The sequence below is a fragment of the Orycteropus afer genome, unplaced genomic scaffold (genome assembly GCF_000298275.1).
Source record: "Orycteropus afer afer isolate SDZICR_OR568_19922 unplaced genomic scaffold, OryAfe1.0 scaffold00067, whole genome shotgun sequence".
Classification (NCBI taxonomy): Eukaryota; Metazoa; Chordata; class Mammalia; order Tubulidentata; family Orycteropodidae; genus Orycteropus; species Orycteropus afer.
This window is the reverse complement of record NW_006921654.1, coordinates 9246270-9273581: the sequence shown is the minus strand read 5'-3', so window position 1 is coordinate 9273581 and position 27312 is coordinate 9246270. Positions and strand designations below refer to the sequence as shown.

The following is a 27312-nucleotide window of genomic DNA, read 5'->3' as shown; positions in this document are numbered from 1 at the left end:
TTCTTTTGAATTCCTTATCAGAGAGTTCCAATGCTGCTTCTTCCTCAGGGATGTGTTCTGGGACTGTATCCTGCTCCCTTGTTTCTACCACTTTATCTTGCTTCTTTGTGTGGACTTTGATGGCTTGTTGTCTCCAAGACATTGTGGTGGTGTTGTATTTAGATCTCTGTTCACTGTTTGTGAAGAGCAGCCAAGGGTGATTCAGGCTCTTCTTGGTGGTTTTTTATCGTTGACCCATTGGTGGAGAAGGAAGTGGTGGCTCTCATTCAGTAAGTGAACCTGCAGGAGGTGTAGGTGTAGTTGTATTGTACAGGGACTGCTGTTGTCTTCTACTCAGTTAGACAAATATAACAACTGAATAACCATCAAAAAAGTAAAAGCAAATGGACAAAAAATACACCATGTAATCACACAGGAACAGTAACCAAAAACAGAAAAAAGGGGAAAAAAAACCCTGCAATATCTGGGGAGAGGATAACAAGAGAAAAAAGGTAGAGAAGGAGAACAATGAAGAAAAACATGGGAAAAATGCAAAAAGAAAAACAAGGAATGGGGTTAACCACAAGAAAGAAAAAAAAAAATTGCAACCAGTAACAGGGAAAAGAGAAAAGCTGAAAACTAGAACCTTTCCAGTCGTTCGGGTCTGGAATGTCCTTGGGGTTCCCGGCAAGTGGAGCCTGTTCTTAAGGACCTGGAATCTGGGAGAACACTGTCACTTTAAATACCCAAAATGGTCCAGCCGCTTGTAAACATTCAAAATGGCTGCACCCTCCAGACACACAAAAGTCTACAGCTCAGCCCGCCTTCCTCTATGCTGCTTCCCCTTTTATTTCCCAACCATCAGAGCAGTCCTCCGTGAAGTCCCTGGCTAGCAGAGCTGATTTTTAGCTCAATTCTTAGGTTCTACCACCACCCGGCAATATCCAAGCTGTCTGTGTTGTAAGGATCGCTGCCAGACCACAGCTCTGTATATCTCCTTTTTTGGTGTTTTCATTCAAATTCTTCTGCTAGTTGGAGTTTAGTCCACTTCTATATCCTTCCCTTCAAGGCTCAGGGGTCCAGGATTATCTTCTGTATCTGTGTTAATTAGTTCCCCTTTTCTTTGTTGAATAGGGTCTGTGCAGTTCTAACTATTGTGCCATCTTACCCTCTTTTAATATGCTCTTTTAATTTGTATTTCAAGATTTGCTTTAACATCATATGACACAACTAGTATAAACTATAAAAGTGGTTCTCAAAACTTCTTGTCTCAGTATCCCTTTATATGCGTTTGCACTCAATGTGCTGTGACAGCATGTCATGTAGCCTCTAGAAAACCCCACTGCACCATTAGGAAAGATTAGTGAGGGAAAAAAAAGTAATGTATTAGTGAAAGAAATAGTTTTGACCTCATATACTTTCTTAAAAAATTTCAGAGACTCCCAGAGGTCCCAGACCCATACTCTGAGAACCTCTGGTCTAAACTTAAAAGCAGTGACATTATGGGATGTGAGAGGTTATACTTGGCCATAACTGACTTCATACAAGCTGCACATAAAATTATAGAGTAGTCTTTGGGGCTGCTCACTATGTTCCAGGCACTGTATATTTCCATTGGCTTCACAGATGACTCGTTCATATGAACTAAGAATAAATGGCTCAATAATTCCCCAGAAATCATTCTACTAACATGGTCCTGACAGAAAATGAAGATAAACACAGAATGTCTAGCGATTATTTGTCACCTCTGGTGACACTGCCTATTTTAAATCACAATAATGTATTGTTACTGGTGCTTGCCACATCCCCATGAACAGTAGAAGGACACTCTGCGCGGTCCTGTGCATCCGTGATTGGTTCTGTATCGAGCAGTTGTGATCCACAGGATTTTTGCTGGCTGATTTTCAGCAGCTGAACACCAGGCTTTTCGTCCTAGTCTGTCTTAGCCTGGAAACTGCTGAAACAGACAGTGTCTTAGTGTCTCAGACAAGCAGTAGCTGTGCATGAGGTACTCTAGCCAGGAATCAAACTTGGGTCTCCTGCACAAGAGAGAATTCTAACCACTGTCCTTCATAAAAACTTTTAAAGTAATTAAAAGTATTTTAAAAATACAGGCTGAACTATTAGGTATGTCTATGCAGGGGGGAGTATGCCCAAGACCACATTTACAGTTGGCAGACAATTTTTCTACAAGTGTACCTGTATGTTCTGTAAGAATTCCCAGGTATATACAGTAGAGCTGACAAGGGGCAAGGTTGTAGTCACTTCTTGGCCACAGCCAGCTACCCAGAGGGAGCGAGTAGTTGGACCTGTAGGCTTGGGACTTGGAAGCAGGTAGGCGGTCCACCGCGAGGCGAGCCATTGCCCGTCCCCACCCCTTGCTTCTCAGTGCCCCCCAAAATAAAAAAATTAAAAAAAAAAAAAAAAGTATTCAGAAAACAAAATCTGTATTTTGATTTTTGATAGAAAGGACTACACTAGTAATTAACAGCAGTGCGTTGCACTGGACAAATCTCCTGCAAAAGACCTCTTTAAAGTGTTAAAAGGTAAAGATGTCACTCTGAGGACGAAAGTGCACTCAACCCAAGTCATGGTATTTTCAACTGCCTCACATGCATATGAAAGGTTGTTGGGACAACAGATAAGGAAGACCGAAGAAGAATTGATGCATTGTAATAATGGTGCTGGTGAAGAATACTGAATATATACCGTGGAATGCCAGAACAAATACACTTGTCTTGGAAGAAGTACAGTCAGAATTTTCCTTAGAAGTGAAGGTAACTTGCACCTGACATACTTTAGACATATTATCAAGAGGGACCAGCCCCCAGAGAAGGACATCATTCTCGGTAAAGTAGAGGGTCAGGGAAAAAAGAGGACCCTCTACCAGATGGACTCACATGGTGGCTACAATAATAGGATTCAAACATAGCAACAACTGTGAGGATGGTGCAGGACTGTGCAGTATTTCACCTGCTGTACACAGGGCTACTGTGAGTCGGAATCGACTTAACGGCACCTAACAACAACATATTTAGAAAGCAAACAGTCACAGAGTCTAAAAGCAACCGCTCCAAAAGTAAGACTGCCTAGTTTGAGTCTCTAACAGCTATCGTCTGCATACCCCTGAAAGTTATTTAACCTTATTGTCTTACATTCTTTATCAGTATATTAGGAATAAACTCAAAACTCACTCACTGTCGTCAAGTCGGATCCGACTCATAGCCATCCCTCCTTCGGTTTCCAAGGTGGTATCTCTATGGAAGTAGATTGCCCAACCTTCCTTCCGAGGAGTGGCTGGTGGGTTTGAACCGCCAGCCTTCTGGTTAGGAGTCAAATGCCTTAGGCACTATGCCACCAGACCTCCTATTAGGAATAATGGTGCCTAATTAAAAACAAGTACAAAAGTCTCTATGTGTTCAAAAGGCCTTGAAGAACATTATTCTTTATGTCTTAAAAGGATTTTGTTTAGAAACCTTAAGAACTATACTGAGTAGAAGAAATATGATACAGCTTCCATCATAACCAAAAGATAAGAGAGTATCTGTGGTTCATGGTTAAAGAAATAAAAAATGCTGTTGGCGAAAAGATTTAAGTAAAAAATAATGTGAAATGGGAATACCGCATGGCTAAGTATAAGAGATTGCCCAGTCTTCCTTCCAAGGAGTGGCTGGTAGATTTGAACCGCCAGCTTTCTGGTTAGCAGAAATGCCTTATGCACTATAATGCCAGAGCTCCCTATATCAAAGGGGTAATTTAGGAATGGAAATCATATTGATGGAAAAAACAAAAAAATTAAAATAACCACCTAGGCTCCCCAACTGTTAAGTTTTTTAGCTGCCATAAATTATGACATAAAGTCAGAAAAGGCTAGAATATGGGGAATAACCAAAAAGATCTAAAAGCTTATAAAGATCAATAAGGAGTGAATTTAACAGAAATGGAAAATAAACTTTTCAGAGTAAAAAAAAAATCAATTATAATTAATCGCTAGACACCATCGAGTCAGTTCCAGCTCAGAATGACCCCAGGTGCAACCGAACGAACCACTGCCTGGTCCTGCCCCAATCCTCACAATCATTGCTGTGCTTGAGCCCATCGTTGCAGGCACTATGTCAATCCACCTTGTTGAGGGACTTTCCATTTTTAACTGATCTTCTACTTTACCAACCATGATACACTTCTCCAGGGATGGGTCCCTTCTGATGAAAGGGCCAAAGTATGAGAGACGAAGTCAGGCCATTCTTAATTCTAAGGAGCATTCTAGCAGGCCATTCTTAATTCTAAGGAGCATTCTAGCAGTACTTCTTTCAAGACAGACATTGTTCTGGAAGTCCATGGTATATTCAATATTCTTTGCCAACACCACAATGCAAATGCATCAAATTCTTCTGCTGTCTTCCTTACTCACTGTTCAGCTTTCACAAACATAGAAGGCTATGAAAAACACCATGGCTTTGGTCAGTCTCACCTCAGTCTTCAATCTGACATCTCTGCTCTTTAATACTTTTTTTTTTTGGTGCTCTTTAACACTTTAAAGAGGTCGTTTGCAGCACATTTGTTCAATGCAATACGTCATCATTTGATTTCTTGACTGCTGCTTCCATAGGCAATGATTGTGGATCCAAGTAAAATGAAATCCTTGACAATTTCAATCTTTTCTCCATTTATCTTGATGTTGCTTACTGGTACAGTTGTGAGAATTTTTGTTTTCTTTATGTTGAGGTGTAATCCCTACTGAAGGCTATAGTCTTTGCTCTTCATCAGAAAGTGTTTCAAGGGCTTCAATTTACCCCTAGCCAAATAAAATCAAGATTCACAAAGGTCTATAATAATGCTAAGCATCTCCTGATACAATAGTAGAACCATTCTAAGAAGGATGCATTGTAAAAGGGACTACTGATAAACTGGATCCTGGAGAGGTCAACTAACCATGTAATACGAAGAATGACTAACAGCTTACCTTGAGTATTGTGCTATTTTAAGAACAATCTATATGGGATCAAATTAACAACAGCAACTTGAAACATTAGCTAGGAAACTCTGGGAGCAATGAGATGATGTTAATGTAGGAGGAACAATTTGGAAAAGGAGGGTGAGAGTGGCTGCACAACCTGAAAAACGTAATCACTGCCACTGAACTGTACATGCAGAAACGGCTGAACTGGTGTATGTTCTGCTGGGTCTATGCTCAACAATAACCACAAAAATGAATCCTATTATGTAAGACTGAAGGAGTATTAACTGGAAGACAAGGACACACTACCAAAAACCAAATCCACTGCCAACGATTTGATTCCAACTCATAAAGACCCTTTCAGACAGAGTAGAACTGTCAAAGAGTTATCTTCCAACATCAAGAAGGATTAAACGTACTCTGTATTGGTCCAAAGGATGGGGCTAGGAAAAATGGGAAGACACTGCATAGGTCGACTTGGACTATGGGGAGGAACTTAATTATAGATGCCTAATAATGATAACAACAACAACAAATAATGAAACAGAGTGCCTCTCAAAGTCACACACAGGGAGCTAGAGAGCCGTCTGTTACAGATAGTTCAGAAGGGATTCCTATAAGGATCACATTGGGCAGATGATCATTAGAGTCTTTTAGAACTTAAGATTCTACAGGGTTACCAAGACACATTCCTAATATAATATAAATTCTACGTTAGCTGCCTTATTATTTCAGGATACAGAGTTCAATTTATTTAAATACCATAAATCCATATTAACCCATTATTTCAGGACCAAGAAATAAAGATATTTTCAGGCTAACACTCATAGCTCATTTTTTTATATTTTTCTCTAGAAAACCAAAAGAAATAGAACCATCCTACGTTTGACATATTTTCCATGGTAAAATTTCCTTTTGTACAAAGGTCTGTAGATTTTAGAAAACCTCTTTATATATTTCCACCCAAAGAAAGTATTTTTCCTGATGGAATTAAAAAAATCAAGAGAACTTCAACATCTGTTCTCATTAATTTTGGATAAATGAGTAAACAAGTAATATCTCAAGAATTGCAAAAACAAGCAAAATGAGGGACTAATTCCATTTACTCATTAAACTTATCTGCTTAAGGGTATGGAGGAGGGAAATGCTAAAATCTGCATACAGTTCAATTTTATGTTCCAAAGTTCCAAAAGTTTAACAGGCTGGCAATTAGCTATTTTGTTAAATCTCTCACAAATCAAAGGGAAATTACAAACTGCAAAACAGGTAAAGGAGAGAGTAATGCTGGCAACAAAAAGTTCCGTTTAGCATTTGAACTCTTCTATTATTGCTTTAAGGAGCTCTGATGGCCTAGTGCCTAAGGCATTTGACTGCTAAAGGTTGGTGGTTCAAACCCACCAGCCACTCCTCGGAAGGAAGACTGGGCAATCTATGATACTGCCTCGGAAACCAAAGGAGGGGTCCGACTCGACAGCAGTGAGTTTGGTTTTTTGATTTTATTATTGCTTTAAGAAGACAGTAAGACTAATAGTTTTGGTTTACTTTTAATACTTCTAAGAACTACTAGAGTCTACGTAAATCTAAATACATATACATATGATCACTTCTCTCTAAACCAGCCAACCAATGCAGTAATGTTATCAATAGTAGTTTATAGCTCTTTCTATATTACATGCATTCCAAACAGTGCCCATAGTTAAGATATATGCAAGAAAGAGTACATTTCATTCCAAGGATCATTTCTCTTAGAGTTCTACTCAATAGCAGGAGGCAAAAGCACACACTATAAAAATACAGCACAGGGAATACCATATAGTATTAAAGACTCTAACAAAGCACAGCAACATTCTTTATATCAAATTCAGATTAAAACTCAATCCTTGGCCACCAAAAAGTATAACCTGCAAATTTTAAAATTAACAATACAGATAATAAATAATACAATCACCAACAGTAAGGATACTTTAATGTTTACTGTATGCCAACCAGTAGGAACCCTGATGGCATAGTGCCTAAGGCATTTGACTGTTAACCAGAAGACTGGCAATTCAAACCCACCAGGCGATCTACTTCTGTAGTGGTACTGCCTCGGAAACCCAGAGAGGGGTCACTATGAGTCGGATCTGACTCAACGGCAATTTGGTTCAGTTTTTTGTTATGCTGGAAGCTTTTCACCTATTACAAAACTATGCCTTTTTTTTTTTTTTTTTGAATTGTGATTTGGGTGAAAACTATCAGAGCAAATTCATTTTCCATATAGCAGTTCAAACACATTTTGTTTCATGAAATTGGCTGCAATTCCCCACAGAGTAACAGTTCTCCTCCCACTTCCTCCCTGTAGTTCTCTCTTCCCCGTATCCTTCTGTCCTATGCATTCCTGCTCACCGAGCTACCTCCCTACGCAAATACTACCCTTCTGTTCTCCCAGTGTATCTACCTGATGTAAACATTCACCCCATATTTCTGTCTATTGTTAGGCTGGAAGCCACGGGAGTGAGTACAGTTGCAGACCTGAAGGGTAACTAGGAGCCATAGTCTCAGAGTCTCAGGGGTCTCACCAGTCTCTATCAGACCAGTAGATTTGTCTTTTTTTTTTATGATTTTGAGTTTTGTTCCACATTGTTCTCCCATTCCTTCCAAGATTTCCTGCACTGATCTCTTTCCAAATGGTTGACAGTGGTAGCCGGACACTGTCTAGTTCTTCTGGTTTCATAGTCATATAGGCTGAGATCTGCATGGTCCACTAGTCCCTTGGACTAACTGTTTCCGTGAGTCTTTGGTTTTCTTCATTCTTCTTTGCTGTGGATGAAGAGAGACCCATCATTGCATCTAGATGGCCACATGTAAGCTTTTAAGACTCCAGGTGCTATTCACCAAAGTAGGATGTAGAACATTTTTGTGTAGTATGTTATGTCAGTTGAGCATCAGTGCCCCTCGTGACCATGGTTCTGAGCCCACAGGTCCAACTTCTTTGCTCCATCAGAGTGGCTGACTTTGTCTAAGAAGTTATCATAACTTTGTCCTATTGTTATTGTTGTTATGTGCCATCAAGTCGGACCCAACTTATAGCGACCCCTCCTTGGGTTTCCGAGGCAGTATCACTACGGAAGTAGACTGCCTGCCTTCCTTCCGAGGAGTGGCTGGTAAGTTTGATATTTATATATATATAAATATCATCTGCCAACTTTATATATGGTCATAGGTATATTTCCTTTTGCCTAGACATACATGATCATTCAGCTTGTCTACCCATTTTACCCAAAGATTAATGTTTGTCATCATTGATAACACAATATTGTATATGTAAAAATATTTATCTTTGTCTGTAATAACTGTCATTTTTGCCAATAAGAAAAATGAGATTCTGAGAGATTAAGTAACAGACTCACAGTTACACAATTAGTACATAATGGTATCAGGGTTTTAACCTGTGTTGGTTTGATTAAAAAGCCTAGCTTCTTTAATGTAAACCATTTTTATATTTATGTATTTTATATAGGTAAACATTTACGCAGAAGAGAGGTCAAAGCACTTTATATGTTACCCTCACTCACACCAAGAAACTTAAAACATTCTATTTTTAAATGATCATATTTCTTTAAGTCTATACACATCATCTGAGAGATGCTTTTTTTTTCTGCTTCATCTATTTTTTTAAATTTTTATTGTGATCTTGGTGAAAGTCCACAGAGCAAATCCACTTTCCATACAACAGTTCACACACACCCTGCCTTAAAACATTGACTATAATTCCCCACAGTGCAAAAGCTCTCCTCCCACTCCCTCCCTCAGTGACCTCCTCCCCACATTCCTCCCTCCCTTGCACTCTAGCCCCCAGAACCATCCCCCAACACAAACCATGCCTGTCTGTTCTCCAATGATTCACCATACAGAGGAGTGTATCTACCTGATGTAAATTTTCACCCTGCACACCTATCCATTGTTTGGCTGGAACTTATGGGAGTGAGCTCAATTCCAGACTGAAGGTGACCAGGGTCCACAGTCTCAGGGGTCTGACCAGGCTCCATCAGACCAGCATACCTGGTACTTTTTATGACTTTGAGTGTTGTTCCCTATTGCTCTCCCACTCCATCCAGGATCTCTTACATCGATCCCCCCTCGGTGACCAACAGTGGCAGCCAGGCATCACACATTTCTTCTGGTTTCATGGTTATATAAGCTGAGGTTTGCTTGGTCCACCAGTCCCCCAGACCAGCTGCTTCCATGAATCCCTGGTTTTCTTCATTCTCCCTTGCTCTGGATCAGGAGAGACCAATTAGTGCATCTCGATGGCCACTTGCAAGCTTCTAAGACCCCAGCTGGCACTCACTAAAGTAGGATATGGAACAAGTTACTGTGTAGTAATGTTATGCCAACTGAGCTTGATGCCCCCCACAACCATGATCCCAAGCCCAAAGGACCAACTACTTGCTACATCAGGGTAGTTGCCTATGCCTAAGAAGTTATCACAACTTTGCCCTCTGTTAGTTCTAGTTATATGGACATTCTTTTTTTTTATTATTATTATTTTTTTTATTTTAAGAGCTTGTTTTACATTCAACATTACATGTACATTTAGTTTCACTCCCCATTTACCATGTCCAACCCTAACCCAGTCTCCTCCCCTCCCTATCGTGTAACCCTCCCCCTGTGCCCCTGATATTTATGCACTCCTGTTTGTCCTGAATTTCCTCAATTTGAATGTTGGTCCTCTGGTGTCCCGTGCTTTACTGCTCTAAGGGATGTACTGCCATAGAGTATGTGGGGGCGTCATCTTGGGTTATATGGACATTCTTACAGCAAATAAAATACATATGTAGAAATATCATCTGCTCAATTATATATGGTCATGGGTATATTCCCTTTCGCCATAACATAACGGATCATTCAGTCCATCTACATACCTATTTATCCACAGATTAATGTATTTGTTATCACTGACAATGCAGTATTGTGTATGTAAAAGTGTTTATCTTTGTCGTCTCTACCTCTTGTGCTTTCCTTTCTCTTAGTGTTATTGTGTTCGTCACTTACTTTCAATATACTGCCTTTCCCTTCACCCAAATCAATACTTGTCTCTCTGTCTAGCAGTGTTCCTTCCCCTTCCCTCTCATGCCTGGTAACCAGCAAAGAAAGTTTCCTTCTATATATAATCCTGAAAGACACTCTATGTTTTATGTACCATTAAGGAAAAAGTACTGCCAATTAAATTACAGCTTGCCGTCAATTCTAAGACACACATGATTTCAGATGTATTAAAATGTAAAAAAGGAAAAAAAAAGAGATAGAAATAAAAACAATTTAGAAGAAAATTATTTATATTTCACATATAATGCATTTTACAATTTTAAAGTAATATAGACACATGGAGTGGGGAAAAAAAAGTATCTTTTTCTCCTCCTCATTCTAAAAAAAGGTCTTTTCATTACATTTTGTAACAATTAAATATGTCAAATGAAACCTTAGTCCCTCACCAAAAGTCACTCGCCAAATACCGTCTTAGTTCTCCAGTGCTGCTGTAACAGAAATACAAGTTGTTGTTATTTGCCATAGAGTCGGCCCCGACTCCTAGCGACCCCTCCTTGGGTTTCCGAGGCAGTTATCACTATGGAAGTAGGATTGCCCAACCTTCCTTCCCAGGAGTGGCTGGTGGGTTTGAACCGCCAGCCTCCTGGTTAGCAGTCAAGTGCCTTAGGCACTATGCTACCAGAGCTCCCAGAAATACAAGTAGACAGCTTCAAAAGACGGAGACACAACCTTAACTGCCACAACCCACCCCTTGTCAACCTGGTAACTGTATACATCTCCTTCATTGGGTGGCCCAGTTCTCCTAGTCCATCTGGGTGGCCTCACTCCTTTGTCTGTCAGGTGCCATTCTTTAGCCCATGGGGCAGGGAAGCCCTACCTCTCACTTTGGGGCAGTGGATATGGTCCCATCCCACTGGCACTCATGTGCTACAGTCCCACACTCCAGAACCAAGTTGGTGAAGATCTGACTCTCTGAAACCTAGGGGGCTGTGGCGGAAAAAGAATTAGAATTGAAGATTCCCAATTCCAAGGGTGGTATTGTGTGTCATACACATCTTTCTGCTTCTCAGCTTATCTTAAAAGACAGTCTATCAAATACTTAGATATCTTACTCATTTTGATGACAGAATAAATGTAATTATATGATCATGAGCCAAAGGACAATCTATTTTATTCCATATGATCTTGCTAGAACTTCTCAGAAAGAAGGCAACAATTATACTAAACTTCACAAGCGAGTCATTTATCACTTAAATAGTTCAATTAAAAAAAAAAAAAATACCATAACGTAAAGAGCAGTGGACAAGTCAAATCACTTGTGTCCCAACTACAGCTCTACCACCAGCCATCTGGAGAAATGCACTTTGGACCTGACCTCTCTGGGCCTGTTTTACATCTATAACACAAAGGGCACCAGTCTCAGTGGCTCTCAGTAGAGAAGTTACTGGTTTTTTGAGCAGGACAATTCTTTGTTGTACAGGAATGTCCCATGGTTGAGGACAGTAATGTCCTCAGTATGAGTAGGAATCAACTCAATGACAATGCCTTTGGTTGTTGGAATTCTATTTCTAGGACTTAGCCTAGGGAACTAATCAATGACATAAAGATTTATAGGGAAATGTTTATTCATCACACTCTTTCTAAGAGTTGAGTAATTTGAAACAACCCAAATATGTAACATTTATTGAACACTTATTAGATCCCAGGTATCATTCTAATACTTTGCGTCCTTGTTATTTAAAGTGTGGCGCACAACCTAGGAGCTTAATAGAAAATACAGTCTCAGGCCCCACCCTGTACCTATTAAATCAGAGTCTATATTTTTAACAAAGTTCTCTGGGTAGATACTAGAGTTTAAGAAACACTACTGTACAAGCATGAATTAATTTAATCTTAAAAACATGCACAGTGAATTTAATTCTCATGACAACTCCATAATGTAAATACAGTCATCATTCATTTTACAGATTAAGAAACTGAAGCACAAAGAGTTATATAATGCATTTACCTAGTAAATGCTAGGGCCAGGATTTGAACCCAGTCTTGTTCTAGAAGCCAAGCATTAAACCACTATCATATACTGTCTCTCAATTTTTAAATAATCTATAGTATATCCATGAAACATTATTTTGTAGCTATTAAAACTGATTTTCAGTAATAAGGAAATTAAGATATTACGTGAATAGGTAGGATATAAAATTGAATATATGGGCCTAAAAATTTAATAAAAAAGTATGTATATATCTGTATGTGTGTAGATATATGCACAGACACACACACACCACACACACATATAAACATATCCATACAAATGTATATATATAATACACGCACACTCAAAAAAGATCTGAGAGGAAAAACAATCTTACTATGGGAAGGCAATGTAGTTTAAAGATGGGATCTGTTGTCAGAATCCCAAAGTTCAAATTCCAGCTTTACCACTTATTAACAGTGATTTTAGGTGAGATGCTTAACCTCTTAAAGCTTCACGTTCCTCATCTATAAAATGGGGATAATAATAGTAATTTCCTCACAAAATCACTGTGAGGATTAAATGAGGTAATCCAAAGCATAAGCATTGCATACAACTCCTATGCAATATGGGAGCTCTGGTAGCACAGTGCCTAAGGCACTTGACTGCTAACCAGAAGGCTGACAGTTCAAATCCACCAGCCACTCCTTGGAAGGAAGGTTGGGCAATCCTACTTCCGTAGTGATACTGCCTCAGAAACCCAAGGAGGGGTCGCTATGCGTCAGGGCCAACAAGACGGCATATAAATAACAACAACAACAACAGCTATGCAATATATACTATGCACATATTCTACAATGAATAAACATATATTATACTTCAGTAGGCAGCAAAAAAAAGTTACTAAGAGATAAGCCCTTAGATGATCAACCATCTTATAAAGGATTATTACAAAGAAAACATCTATTCCTTTGATTAGATAACATAAGACTGAATTTAAACACTTTATAGTTGAATAAGAGAGCTAATAAAGAACTTCAAATATGCATGATTAAATATTGAAACTACCTTAGGGAAGCTGAGCAAGTTCCTCTCCTGAAGGTTCTTCCCTCAGAGTGAAGTCCACCGTGTATCTTGAATGATTCTAGAATTCCAACTGCCTGACAGTAGCTGCCTGACCTTGAGTAGGGACAATGGACCTCTCAAAGCCTCAATTTTTCTTATTGTGAGGATTAAATGAGAAAATATATGTAAAGGGCTAAGCATACTGATGGAAGACCCTGGATGATACTTGACTACTGGCCAAAAGGGCAATTCAAACCCACTAAGAGGTTCTTGGGAAGACAGACTTGGCAGTTTGCCTCAGAAAGGTCACAACCTTGAAAACTCTATGGAGTAGTTCTACTCTGCATACGTGTGATAGCCATGAATTGGCACTAAGGAGCTCTGGCAGTGTAGTGCCTAAGGCATATGACTGCTAATCAGAACGTTGGCGGTTCAAACCCACCAGCTGCTCTGTGGAAGGAAGAAGGGATAATCTACTTCTGCAATGACTTACCACCTTGGAAACCCAATGGGGGTCACTATGAGATGGAACTGACTCAATGGCAGTGAGCTTGGTTTAGTTTCTGAGACAGGAGCTAACAAGTACAAAGACTAGCACAAAAAAGCATTCGTGTCACATAAAAATCTGTCTGGGGTGAGATGTTATCTCATTGTTTTGATTTGCATCTCTCCTATGGCTAATGAAAGGAGCTCTGGTTGCATAGTAGTTAATGCATTTATTTGGCTCCTAACCAAAAGGTCTGTGGTTCGATCCTCCAGCTTCTCCATAGCAGAAACATGAGGCAGTCTCCTTCTCTAAAGATTTACAGCCTTAGTACACCATGCAATCCGCAGCCTATATGACTGTGAGACCTAGATGGTGGCTGGCTACCACTGTCAACCACTCAGAGGGGGATCTACATAGGAGATCCTGTATAGAGAAGGAGAACAATGTGAAACAAAACTCAAAATCATTTGGGGGGAAAAAAAAGGGGACCAGGTTTGCTGGTCTGATAGAGCCTGGTGGAACCCCTGAGACTATGGCCCCTAGCTGCCCTTCAGGTCTGGAATTCAACCCATACCTGTGGCTTCCAAACAAAAGACAGGCAATATGAGTTGAACATTTACCTGAGGTAGATACACTCCTTGGAGAGAACAATTATGGGAGAAAAAAGGACTGCTTATGCACTGGGAGGCAGCTCAGGGGGCAGGGGTACATGGAGGAATGGACACAGGGAAGAGGTGACTGTCGGGAGGAAGTGGGAGGGGAGCTGTTGCACTGTGGTGAATTATGGTCAATGTCGTGAGACAAAGTATACGTGAACTGCTGCGTGGAAAGTAAATTTTCTCGGTAAATTTTCACCCAAATCACAATAAAAAATAAATAGACAGATAGATAGATAGATAGATAAAAAGATTTACAGCCTTAGAAGCTCTATGGGACAGTTCTAGTCTAACCTATAGGGCCATTAGGAGTCAGAATCAACTTTATGGCAGCGGTTTGGTTTGGTTTCAAACACAGTTCTAAATGTTATTATTATTTTCTCATCAATTTTATCCTCAAAGAGCTATCTCATTATAAATTATCAAGGCCAGAGGGCTGAAGAGAGACAAACTCCTCAGTCTAAGTGTAATTTAGATTCACAAAAGTAAATAAACTTTATCATTTGGCTTCTGGACTAAACCAATTCAAGTCGGGTTTTCTCCACATTTCTAATTATCTTTGTGTACTTATGCATTAGAATACAGATGAATCAGTCAAATGTTTAGATAAGTGAACTCCACCTACCACTACCAGCTCTAATCTAGGTCAAGGCTTTCCACCTGATAAAATTAGATCAGAGTCAGTGTTAAGATTTAGAAAAGCCTAAGGATCACCCAGTCTGATCCTTTCTTTTCACCAGTGGATTTAGGAAATGTATTTGTTTGAGCACATTAACTGGTGAAGAAGGAAAACAGTAAAATGCTAATTACTTTTTCAAAAATTAGTTCAAATCTTAAAAGAAACACATAATAAACCTCAGTTCAGATTTTTTAAATGACACCAAGTTTTAGCTCAGTAAAAGGTGTTACTATTATCACCACTTTTTCAGGTGTGAATGGAAACTTCCTCACTTTCAATAGAATTGCATCCACAGTTTTGAATTCTATTTCAAGAGGGGCATTTATTTACTACAGGGAAGGGGGAGAAAGGAAAGACAATGACCAGGTATTTAAAGAGCTCTTATTTGATGTTTAGAGTCCCTGGGTGGTGCAAATGATTAGCAGCCCCAAAGGTGGCAGTTTGAACCCATCCAAAGGCACCTTGAAAAAAAAGCCTGGCCCTCTGCTCCCAAAAGGTTACAGCATGAAAACCCTAGGAAGCATGTTCCTACTCTGAAACACATGGGGAAGGCCATACCCAACAGACTGGATGACAACTCATTTGGATGTTATATGATGTTTAATTCAAAGAAGTAATAATAATTAAAAAAAAAAAAACTGAATCAAAGAGTGCATATGAATAGTACAAGCCTACTAAAATGAGAATACTTTTCTTCACACATATGTAAAAAGTTTTAAAGACAACACAAATGGTTCTTAAACACAGGAAATATGCTCAACTTCACTCATTAAGAGAAATGCAGATCAAAACAACAAAATCCCTATCACGTTTAACTTGAAAAACAGATTTGTCCTTGAAATGGTGACTTTGATTCTCAAATATAACAACTCTTGGCAAGCATTAATTTCTATTTACAAGCAGATATATGCTTGGGCATAAGTATAAACCTGTACACAAATTTTAACACTAGCATGTACTGGACAGAGTATGAGGGAACAAGTATACTTTTATGTTATCAGTGAAAACATTTATGAAGTAAATTTGACAGTATCAAAATCATAAAGATACACATCCTTTGACTCAGCAGTTCCACTTCTAGTTTACTCTACAGATATATTCCTCTATGTGAGAAACATCATAAATATAAGGATATTCATTGCAGCACTGCACATAGCAGTGGGAAAAAAAATTGGTAACTAAAGGTCCATTAATAGGAGACTGGCTAAAATATGGCAGATTCATAAAATGGAGTACCATACAGCCATCAAAAAGAAAAGAAAGCTCTCTAAGAGATATTAAGTCAGTGTGTTGCAAAGATTATCATTAATTTTAAAATATATATATATAAACATACACCCATACATGAGCATATACTTGTAAGTTAACAGAATATCCTTAGGATGCATAAGAAAATGGTAATAAGAACTGCCTTCAGGACAAGGTCTAGGCACTTGGGGAAAAGGGTGAAAGGAAGACATATAACTTCTTGCTGCATATCGTTTTATACATTTCAATTTCCATGTATTACTTTCTCAAAAAATGAATGCTTAGAATATTTTATGTTAAATTTAGAATATAAAATGTACCAAATGTGAGTGACCAATATGGCGGCACTGAGGATGAGAAAGACATAGAGAGGTGCATGGGAGGTACAGACAACAAAGATGAACCCTTTTGCACATACAGTACTGCATTGTCAGTGAAGGTCAACATGGGTATATAGGTGGATAGATGGGTGGACAAGCTGAACTATTAGGTATGTCTATGAAATGCAGCATGTATCTAAGAACATGTACGGGGTTGGCAGACAATGGTCCTATAAGTTTATGTGAATGATCAGAATTCCCAGGTGTATAGTAGAGCTGACAAGGGGCAAGGTTGTGGTCACTGCTTGGTCACAGCCAGCTACCCAGAGGGACCGAGTAGTTGAACCTGTGGGCTTGGGATCACAGTTGCAGGGGACATCAAGCTCAATTGGCATAACATACTATACAAAACATTGTTCCACCTCCTACTTTGGCGACTCTAGCAACTGGGATCCCCGATAGCGACTGGGATCTTAAAAGCTAGCAAGCTGTCATCTAGATGCAACGATGGGTCTCTCCTCATCCAGAGCAAAGAAGAATGAAGAAAACCAAAATTCATGGAAACAACTGGTCCTAGAGACTGCTACACCATCCGATCTGCAGCCTATATGACTATGAGACCAGAAGAACTAGATGGTGCCCAGCCACTACTGTCATCCCCTTGGAAGGGAATCTATGTAGGAGATCCTTGATAGAGAGGGAGAACAATGTGAAACAAAACTCAAAATCATGCCCTTCAGGTCTGGAATTGAACCCACACCAAACAAAGTATAGGCATGTGAGTTAAACATTTACCTCAAGTAGACACACGCCCTGGAGAGAACAATCATGGGAGAAGGAAGGGCTGCTTATGCACAGGGAGACAGCACAGGGGGCAGGAGAGTATGGAGGGATGGACACTGGGAAGAGGTAACTAGGGGGAGGAAGTGGGAGGGGAGCTGTTGCATTGTGGTAAACTGTGGTCAATGTCATGAGACAAAGTGTATGTGAACTGCTGTATGGAAAGTGAATTTGCTCTGTAAATCTTCACCCAAATCACAATAAAAAATAAATAAATAAAATAAAAAAATTTAGAATGTAAAATCCATGGTATAATACAAAAGAAATGACTATCAATTTTTCCTTCATCAAAAGTTTTTAAATTTGAGAATCATTAGATAAACATTCCAAAGATAAATCTTTTTTCAAGATTCCACAATCAGCATCAGTTCCAGCACAACTAAAATCCTAAACTCCACTTCTAAGCAGAAATACGTATTTCTTATATTGCAGTAAAATAAGAGTGTTAAACTCAGATCTTACCTGACCAAGTCTCCATGAAGCTGTAAATAAAGGCTTTCCCTTCCCTCCCCAGCACATACTTCAGATGCTGGGGTCTCCACTGTACAAAGAACGAGATGTAGGTCAGGGGAGGTGGCAGTGGTGGTGGTGGTGGTTGTAGTGGCAGTGGTTGTTTCTGCTCCATAAAGGTAAACACAGCCTCTCTTCACATCTTCTCTCAGCCAATCTCTTTCTCGAGAACCAAACCTGCCTCTCCTACTCAAACAATTTCTGCTCCCATTGCGTTTCATATTTCTCTAAAAAATATCATGAGAAAGCAATCATTAGCTAAACGTTTAAGTGAATCAGGCATGTTGAGCCCCCACTTTACCTTTCTTCTTTATTTTTACCAATACTCTGTTCAGGTATCACCTCCTCTTATGGAGCCTTCCAAGTTCCCTATCCCCCATCTTAACCTGGATAACTCCATTTCCTTTACTATTAGCTTTCATGTCTCCATTCATGCATCATGATCTCTCACCTTTTTTTTCTTTGTTTCAGGAAAGTGTCAAGTATAACAAACAGTAAACAACAAAACACCTGAGTACCTACCATCTGGATTTCACAAATTTTAATATTTCACCATATTTGCTTCAGATCATGATTCTAAAGATGTATATACTATATGGTATCCTGCCAAAATCCTCTCACCTCCCTCCTTCTCCAGAAACAAACACTATATTTAGTATTTATTATTCCATGTACTTTTTATGTTTATCATTTATATGTATAAACTATACAGTTTTACAAGATTTGAAACTTAATCTAAATTTTAACATACAGCAATGCTTTCATTTAGTTCAACACTGATTTAGAGATATAGCTATGTCAATACATGCAGCTCATCCATTTGAACTACTGAATAATATTCCATTATATGAATACACCAAAATTTATCCATTCTCTTGTTAATGGGATTTACTTTGTTTCCAATTTTTAACTACTGGAAACAATGCTGCAATAAACATTTTTTACATATCTCCTTATGCAAATATGCAAGTTTTTGTATGGTCCTGACCCTCTGCCTCTTCCCCCAAGCAACCAAGTCTGGTATGACATAATACTAACATACTCCTTCCATTTCTGTTATATTTTTTTAAAATTAAGTTGTATTTGTTCATTTAGCTATGCAAAGTTCATACATCTCAAGTCAGCTTACCTGCAGCAGAAACAACTGCTACAGCCAATGTAACAAGTTTCTAAAGATCAACATTCACCTTCTCTATTATGATCAGGCCATTTCTGTTCCCCTTAACAAAACAGAAATTTCCACTCACAGTCACACTGACATACTTTTCCAGTTTCATTCCATACTACCCTTTGCTCCGTGTTCCAGTCATACTAGAGGATTTGGAGCTCCCCAAACACACCAACTGTTCCCCAGTTCTGGCACTTGCCCCCCATGGTCCTTTCCCACCTTATGCATCTGACCAGTCACTCTTCAAAACTCAACTCAGTTATCACCTTCTCTATGGAGCCTTCCATGTCTCCCATCCTCATTCTCCCCTCCTCCAAACCAATTACCTTCCAGATGATGGCAACTCCATGTGTGTCAGAACTGTGCTCCATTGGATTTTCAACGGCTGACTTTTCAGAAGATCATCAAGTCTTTTTACTCAGGTGCCTCTGGGCAGGCGCATACTCCCAATCTCCCAGTTAACAGTCACCAAGTGAATAGTCTACACCAGCCCAAAACTATTCTCTCCTTCCACCTGGAAGATTGACTCTACTTTCTCCTCAGTAAAACACTTCCAAATTGATATACTTATCATAACATGTTTTAATTATTTTCTATGTCTTGCCCTTGCCTCCACTGAGAGCTTCTTACAATGCCTTAAGTTCTGGCATACAGATGTATGCAGAACTTAGCTGGCACCACAGAAATTTATTTTCAATACGTACTACAGTCCAATTAGTCCTGGCAAAAAGGTAAACATACATTACTGCCACTGAGTCAATTCAGACAGAGAACTGCCCTATATAGTTTCCAAGGCTATAAATCCTTTCGGAAGTAGACGGTCTCATCTCTCTCCTATGGAGCATCTGGTAGGTTCACTTCTGATAAGCAACCAAATGCTTTAACCACTGCACCACTGGTGACAGTGTAAGTAAACTGATCATTTTCCAGATGCTAGGGATTTAACTACAGCTATTCAGAACCAGGAGGATTATCACTGATTCTAACTTTAGATAAGTAGGATAAATCCCTGCTACAAGTGGGAACTAGGTGTAGCTCTGCTCATCAAGGGCAGATTCTCAAAGAAGACTGTCCCAGAATTAAAAAGAGCTTTCAAGTGCTTATTTTACACACACTGGAATTACCATATTTCTACCATTAAAAAAATTTTAACCACTGGTTATTTTTAAATATTCCTTATTTTGTAGCCTTTGGGAAAGACAGGCTGGTCCCTCTGAAAACAGTACCCTATATGGTACAGTAACATTATACAAAGAAGCTGTGCATTCTGCACTCAGTAGAGAGAAATTTTGCTTGTGCTGGGAAGAGAGAACAAGCACATGCTATTCCACATGACCATCAAACAGAACCTTTAACAGTTTTTAATTTAAGGTCAAGCAATGGCTCACTGACCTTTTGAGTGTTAAAAAAGTCCTGACAGATTCCAGGCAGTATTATATTACTTCATCTGTGAGTCTTCTCTGTGATGATTTTCCAGTCTTTTTTTTTTATGCATAATGTATTTCCCTTAAGACTATAAATCTTTTATAGAACTTTGTATTATTGACACATGTATTGTTATCAGTGTTGTTGATCATTACTTTACCTCAAAGAATCTAAGTACTGTCTATATGATATATCCCCATGAAGATAAACTGTTGAGTAAGCATTGTAGAAGATATTCTCATAAACTAGTTCAATGAGCATTTAAAAGACCTAGATAAAGCAAAACCTTCTAGCAAAAATGTAAATGGATTGTTTACTAACTACTGCTTAATTATCTAGTGCTACCTTCCTCTCTAGGAGTTCTGGTGGTGCAGTGACTAAGGCATTTGGCAGCTAACCAAAAAGTAGGCAGTTCAAACCCACCAGCTGCTCTGAAGGAGAAAGATGAGGCAGTCTACTTCTGTAAAGATTTAAAGCCAGTTCTAACCTGTCCTATAGGGTCACTGTGAATCTGAATCAACTCAATGGCAGTGGGTTTGGATTTGGGTTTTCCTTCCTCTCAAGGGCCCTGGGGGCACAAATGGCTTCCATTCAACTACTAAACTAAAAATTGGCAGTTCGAACCCACCCAGTGGCACCCTGGAGTAAAGGCCTGGTAATCATAAAGATTTCAGCTAAGAAAACCTACGGAGCAGTTCTACTCTGTAGCACATGGGGTCATCATGAGTTGCAATCACCTCAATGGCAATGAGTTTTTTTTTTTTCCCCCTTCTTCTCAAGAACCCCTTTATGCCAGCCCCTCCTCCCTTCCACAACACGTTCAGCAATTCTCCAAAATTAAACTCTTCCACTGCCCAAAGCATCAGGTAACTGCTGGAAAGGTCTTCTAAGCAGCCAATACTGCCTGTTACACTGTCCCTCTGAGATGCTTACCACTGCACTAGAATTGCTAGATTGAGAACATTTTGTTTATTAATTTTCTCCCTTACTCTTATATAAGAACTGTTATCCTGACAACTCTATTTAAAGAGAACACAACTATAATCAACACTTAAATCAAGCAAGTATATAAAGACCACGTTTAAGATTTGAAGGTATTTTCTAGAAAGCAAAAGTCATTAAAGCAAGCCATGAATTAAGTACCCATAGTTTTAATTTTATACTTTTAGTTCTCCAAAAGTAAATATACGAGGACTGTGATCAGCTTAAAGCTGACGAACTATCAAACATCTACATACTATAAAATACCAAAACTAAACCCACTGCCACTGAGTCAGTTCTGACACACAGCGACCCTAAAGGACAGAGTAGAACTACCCCACATGGTTTGCAAGGCTGTAAATTTTTATGACAGTGGACTGCCATATTCTTTGTCTCACAGGGTGGCTGGCAGGTCCGAACCACCAACCTTTTGGTAAGCAGTTGAGTACTTTAATCACTGCACTTTCAGGGCTCCTAATTATAATACAGGCATGGTAAAGACAGAGTCTGGTGACACTCCATTTGATACCACTCCATACTCAATGAGTTCTATTAGAATATGAAATACCCTAAGGGAGGAGACATGTTCCTTCATTCAAAACTTTCAGAACTAGACTCATCTCTGAAAATATACATGTTAAAGAATATTTTGGAAGGGGTTAGGAGGTGTTTCCTGGAGTGGGGAGATAATAATATATCAGTACCCTAAAATCTTTTTTGTACTGATTATTTAAAACCATGTACAAGTAAGTTAATAAAAATTTAAAACTATTATTGAAAAAACAAATCTCATGTCAATTACTGATTAATTAGTTGTAATTTCATAGCTTCTACAGATTTAGTGAAATAAATAAAACATAACCCTAAAATTGTAGGAAATATCTGGAATATTTTAAAAATTCAAAGGTACTCCTAATATTTGAAGGCTATTAAAAGTATCATACTTATATTCCAACTATAATTGTAAAGGCATATATTCTAAATAGCAATTTTATAAATGAAATCTAGGGGCATATTTTGAATCAAACTTTCGTATACACCACAGAGATGGCTTTTCATATGGTTTGGCCTTAGTTATAGTACCTTTTTTATGAAAATCTGTTTATTAAACAATAATCATGCACATGATTCGCTAAATTAAAAAAATTACAAAACAGAAAAACAAACAAACAAAAAAGCCATTCCCAAGTATCTTCAGAGAACATGACAAACTCTGGTGCATAGTGGTTAAAGCATTCAACTGCTAACCAAAAGGTTGGAGGTTCATACCCATCAGTAGCTCCATAAAGCTACTTCCTTAGTGATACTGCTTCGGAAACCCAAGGAGGGGTTAGTCACTATTAGTCGGATATGACTCTACAGCAGGAATAAAAAAAAGTAGCTCCATGGGAGAAAAATGAGGCAGTCTACTTCTGGGAAGATTTACAGCCTTGGAAATGCTATGTGGCAGTTTTACTCTGTCCTGTAGTGTCACTATGAGTCGGATTTGACTCCATGGTAGTGGGTTTTGTTTTTTTGCTTCAGAGAGGATGTGGGAGATTAGGACTTTCTTCCCAATTATACTTCTACTTAAATATTCTTTTCCAGTTTCACTTGGCACAAAATTCAACCACTCAGCTACTTAAGGGAACTCTTCTTACAGAAAACACAGTACCTGTTGTCAATAGGCGATCCATTTATTTGCAAGGATTTTTTAAACTGCTGACTATATGCAATAAAGCAAGGGATGCAAAGGTCTTAAAGACTCTTCTCCAACACCACCATCTTACATTATTAAGATCAGTTTCTGGAATCCTTCTAATGGTCCCCATTGGAATCTGAGGGAACTAGTGTTAGGCAGTCTTCAATAAAGATTCCCATTTCTCAGTTCCTTCCTTCTCACAACTCAATCCATCTCCCCTTTCAAAGTTATTAAATTAAAAAAATTAGATCTGCCATTTCCTGATAACCTGGGTCAGTTAACTTTTGATTTTTAGAAAATTAATTCACAATTTACATTTTTTGTGATCTTACAGTTTTAAAAACTATCCAAAAACCTTTGCATAATTATATTTGCAACTTATGGTTAAATAAATTACAATAAACATGTACAAGGCTTATGTAAAAATCAAAGGTAAACTATTTTAGACAGTTTCAGTTTATGTTGTTTAACAGATTCACTAAAAACCCACTGCTATCAAGTTCATTTCGACTCCTAGCGACCCTATAGGACAGAGGAAGCAGCCAACCTCATCTTTCTCCAGCAGAGCAACTGGTAGGTTCGAACTGTCAACCTTTGGGTTAGCAGTCAAATGCCTCAAATAGACTCACTCACCTAAAAAATAAATAAACCTCACTGCTATAGATTCTATGTGGATTCATAAGGACCCCCATTAGGTTTCCAAGGCTGTAAATTTTTAGGATAGGAGCCTGCCTCATCTTTACCCCGTGAAGCAGCTGGTGAATTTGAACCACCAACCTTCTGGTTAGCTGCCAAAGACCTCAACCACTACACCACCAGAACTCCTTCAAATGGATTCTCTAGACTCCTAATCCATTTCTCCCCACCCCCACCCCAATGTTTCCATCTTTTCAACTGCCTACCAGTAATCTTAATAACAAGTGCATGCTGCTCAACCTCAATCCCAATGAACAATTAGTACTTAATGCAGTTTTAACACCAACACCATGTATTTAAGTTGTTTTACAAGTTATTTTTGATAGAACAAATCTCGCAGATTTTTTTTTCTCTCTTCCTTCTTCCTGGCTAGTTTTAAATTCTATCGACTCCTCTTCTAGAACTCTAAATTCCATTCCACCTCCAGAAGAATAGATACCTTACCTACTAGACCTACCGAAAACTTTCTCTCCAACTTTCTTTCAAACGCTGGTACAAAGCTCCACCCAGACAGCCTTTTTATCGTCACTGTCCCCTCTTCGCCTTACATTCCATATGCATCTAAACTCCTTATCATCACCTCCAAGGCTCCACTTGCCTGCATCTACTTTCATCTCCTCCTACTCCCCCAATTCCTGCCAAAAAGCCCCGCTTGCTGCCTGTTGCATAACTGCTTCCCCGCTACCGTCTCCCTGAATTGTTAGCAAGCAGCAATGCCCCTTTATGCCAACCCCTCCTCCCTTCCACAACACGCTCAGCGATTCTCCGAAACTAAGCTCTTCCATAGGTTTTCTCTCTAGACGAGGTAGGTCGCCCTTCCTCGTCCGCGCCCGGCGAGCGAGGAGTCGGGTGGTAACTTCGGTTGTAAGCCTGGAGGGCAGAGTCTACCCGCTCTGCCCGGCGCAGCCCCGAGCACACCGCAGCGCGCGGCCAATCACCGCCGCCATCCTCCCGCTGGGGTGATGTCTTCAGGTGTCCGGGGAGAAAGCCTTGCGTACTTCCAGCCCCGCTCCTGGGCCACAAGCGAGGAGGCCTTGGGAGCCCCGGACCCGGGCCCCAATCACGACAATGGGAGGCAGAGGAGGGCCCCGGGTCCCGAAGGGGCCGGGTGGGAGACGGCGGCCCGGAGGACACCCGACCAGAGGCGGGGGCCTGCAAGGCGGGGGCCTGCGAGGCGGGTGGCGCGCGGCCAAGGATGGGGCTGGCGACAGAGGCCTCCGCGGGGCGGGGCGCGAAGGCCTCGGTGGGGGCCATGGCGCCCCCAGCCGGGCTGAGGGGCGACCGAGCTGCGAAGCCGACTGACTGACGAGGGCGGGGGCGGCCAGCTGCCTCGGCCACCGCGCGGGGCGGGGGCGGCCTCTTCCTACCCTTCCTCCCTCCCACCTCAGCCCACCCGCTCGTCCGCCCGCCTCACCTTCAGGACCCGGATTCCTCCCGGCCGGCGGCTCGCGGACGCCTCGGGCGGCTCCCGGGGCTCCAGCGGCCCCGCGGGCCCCGGCTCCACCTCCCCCATCGGCGGCAGAGGCTGCACAGGGACGCCCGGCCGGCGCGACCGCGCGCAGAGGCTAAGCGGCGCGCGAGAGCAGCCAGCGGCCCCGCACCCGCGGGCCGCAGGCCCCGCCCCGGCCCCGCCCCAGGCCCCACCCCTCCCGCAGCCCTGCTGGACCTGCGTAGCTGCGGGCCAGGGGGAGCCGCATTCTGGCTGACAGGCGGCCGACCGCCGAGCTGGGGGAGCATGGCACCACCCACCGCAGGGCAGAGATTGTGCTGCGGGGCCGCCCTGGGCTTGGAGGACTGAGGCGCAGGCAGGGTTATTTATTTGCTGCTATCCCCGCCTCCAAAGTACCTGCACCTGTCAATTGTGATTGGACGCTGCCCTCCGTCGAAGGTGGCTCTTGTAAATTAGCTCTCTACAGTGTTTCCTTTCTATCTCAAAACTGGCCTGTCACCCTCGCTTGCAAAGTCTTTGGAAGAATAGTTGAAAATATTCACCTTAACAAGGCCATTTCTCTTCCTTATTAGAGATGCTTACGACCTTGGTCAGCAAACTCGACGCAAAATAATGTATCCACCCACCTTCTAAAAAACAACAAAAAACTCACTGCCAACACATACAGATTACAACACATAGAGACTCCCTTTGGGTTCCCCTGGCGGCAAATCTTTTAAGTAGATTGCCCAGTCGTCCCTCCACGAATGGCTGGTGAGTGGGTTTGAACCGCTAACCTTCAGGTTAGCAGTCAAATGCCGTAAGCACTATGCCACCAGAGCTCCTGGGTCACCTTCTCACAATATTTAAATTCCCTTTCCTCCTCACGTGGCAAAATTACCAGAGTCTGTTGTTTGCCTCAAACAGTAATAGTCCGTGAACCATTATTTACAAGCCTAACTCATAAAATCTTTGAAAATTTCTCATTTTCTTTCAGTTCCTTATAGTGATGGTGGTTTTGTGACCAATAGGCCAAAGGTAAAATCAGCATAATTACAAATCACAGTTGTGTGAGTTACTTGATCTAAGTTCTTGGTCCTTAACCTGTGAAATATAGATAACTATCTGCTTGATAGTTATTAAGCTCACTGCCATGAAGACAATTCTGACTCATAATGACCCTATAGGACAGAGTAGGAGTGCCCCTGAGGGGTTCCAAGAAGCAGACTGCTTCACCTTTCTCCCACAGGGGTTCATGCTTTTGAACCACTGACCCTCTGGTTACAGCAGCTGAATGCTTTTAACACAGCACCACCAGAGCTCCCCCAGATATTATGAAGGCTTAATGAGTAACACAAAGTGCTTAACACATAGTAGGAATTTATAGTACCCATTGTAATTTCAAATTTCCAAATTTAATATTCACTGTATTTCTCAAAATTAATAATTGTCCTAAGACATTTCATGGAATCCAGACTTTCTACAGCCATGGAGGCTGGATGACCCCTGAGATAATCTTTAAATCAAAAATGTCCCCTGAGGACATCAAACTCAATTGGCATAACATACTACACAAAAACATTGTTCTACATCCTGCTTTGGTGAGTAGTGACGGGGTCTTAAAAGCTTGCAAGCAGCCATGTAGATGCAACAAATGGGTATCTCCTCATCCAGAGCAAAGAATGAAGAAAATCAAAGACTCATGGAAACAATTATTTCAAGGGACTAGTGGACCATGAGATTCTTAGCCTGTATGACCATGAGACCAAGAGAACTAGATGGTGCCTAACCACCACAGTCAACCACTCAAAAGGGATCAGTGCAAGAGATCCTGGACAGAGTTGGAGAACAATGTGAAACAAGACTCAAAAAAAAAAAAAAAAAAGGTTTACTGATCTGATAGAGCTTGGTAATACTCCTGAGACTATGGCCTCTAGTTACCCTTCAGGTCTGGAATTGAACTCACTGCTGTGGCTTCCAGCCAAACAATACACAGGCATATAAAACCATAAAAAAACCAAACTCACTGCCATCAAGTTGATTCTGACTTATAGTGACCCCCTTTCAGTTTCCAAGGTGGTGAATCTTTACGGAAGTAGATTGCCTAGTCTTCCTTCCGCAGAGTGGCTGGTGGGTTTGAACCACCAACCTTCTGGTTAGCAGTCAAATGGCTTAGGCACTATGCCTTAGG

The 27312-nt window shown here is 40.5% G+C and overlaps 1 protein-coding gene across 1 annotated transcript in view; it reads right to left on the bottom strand.

Moving 5' to 3' along the window:
* PHLPP2 (PH domain and leucine rich repeat protein phosphatase 2) overlaps positions 1 to 25217 on the bottom strand; it is a 108378-nt gene extending 83161 nt beyond the window's left edge. The window contains exons 1-2 of the mRNA XM_007940334.2: positions 25107 to 25217; positions 17694 to 17968 (exon numbers count right to left, since the gene is read on the bottom strand). Of these exons, the coding sequence (XP_007938525.1) occupies positions 17694 to 17968; positions 25107 to 25205 (374 nt within the window). The 5' untranslated portion in view covers positions 25206 to 25217. The remainder of the gene's footprint in view (positions 1 to 17693; positions 17969 to 25106) is intronic.
* Positions 25218 to 27312: the final 2095 nt, after the last annotated feature.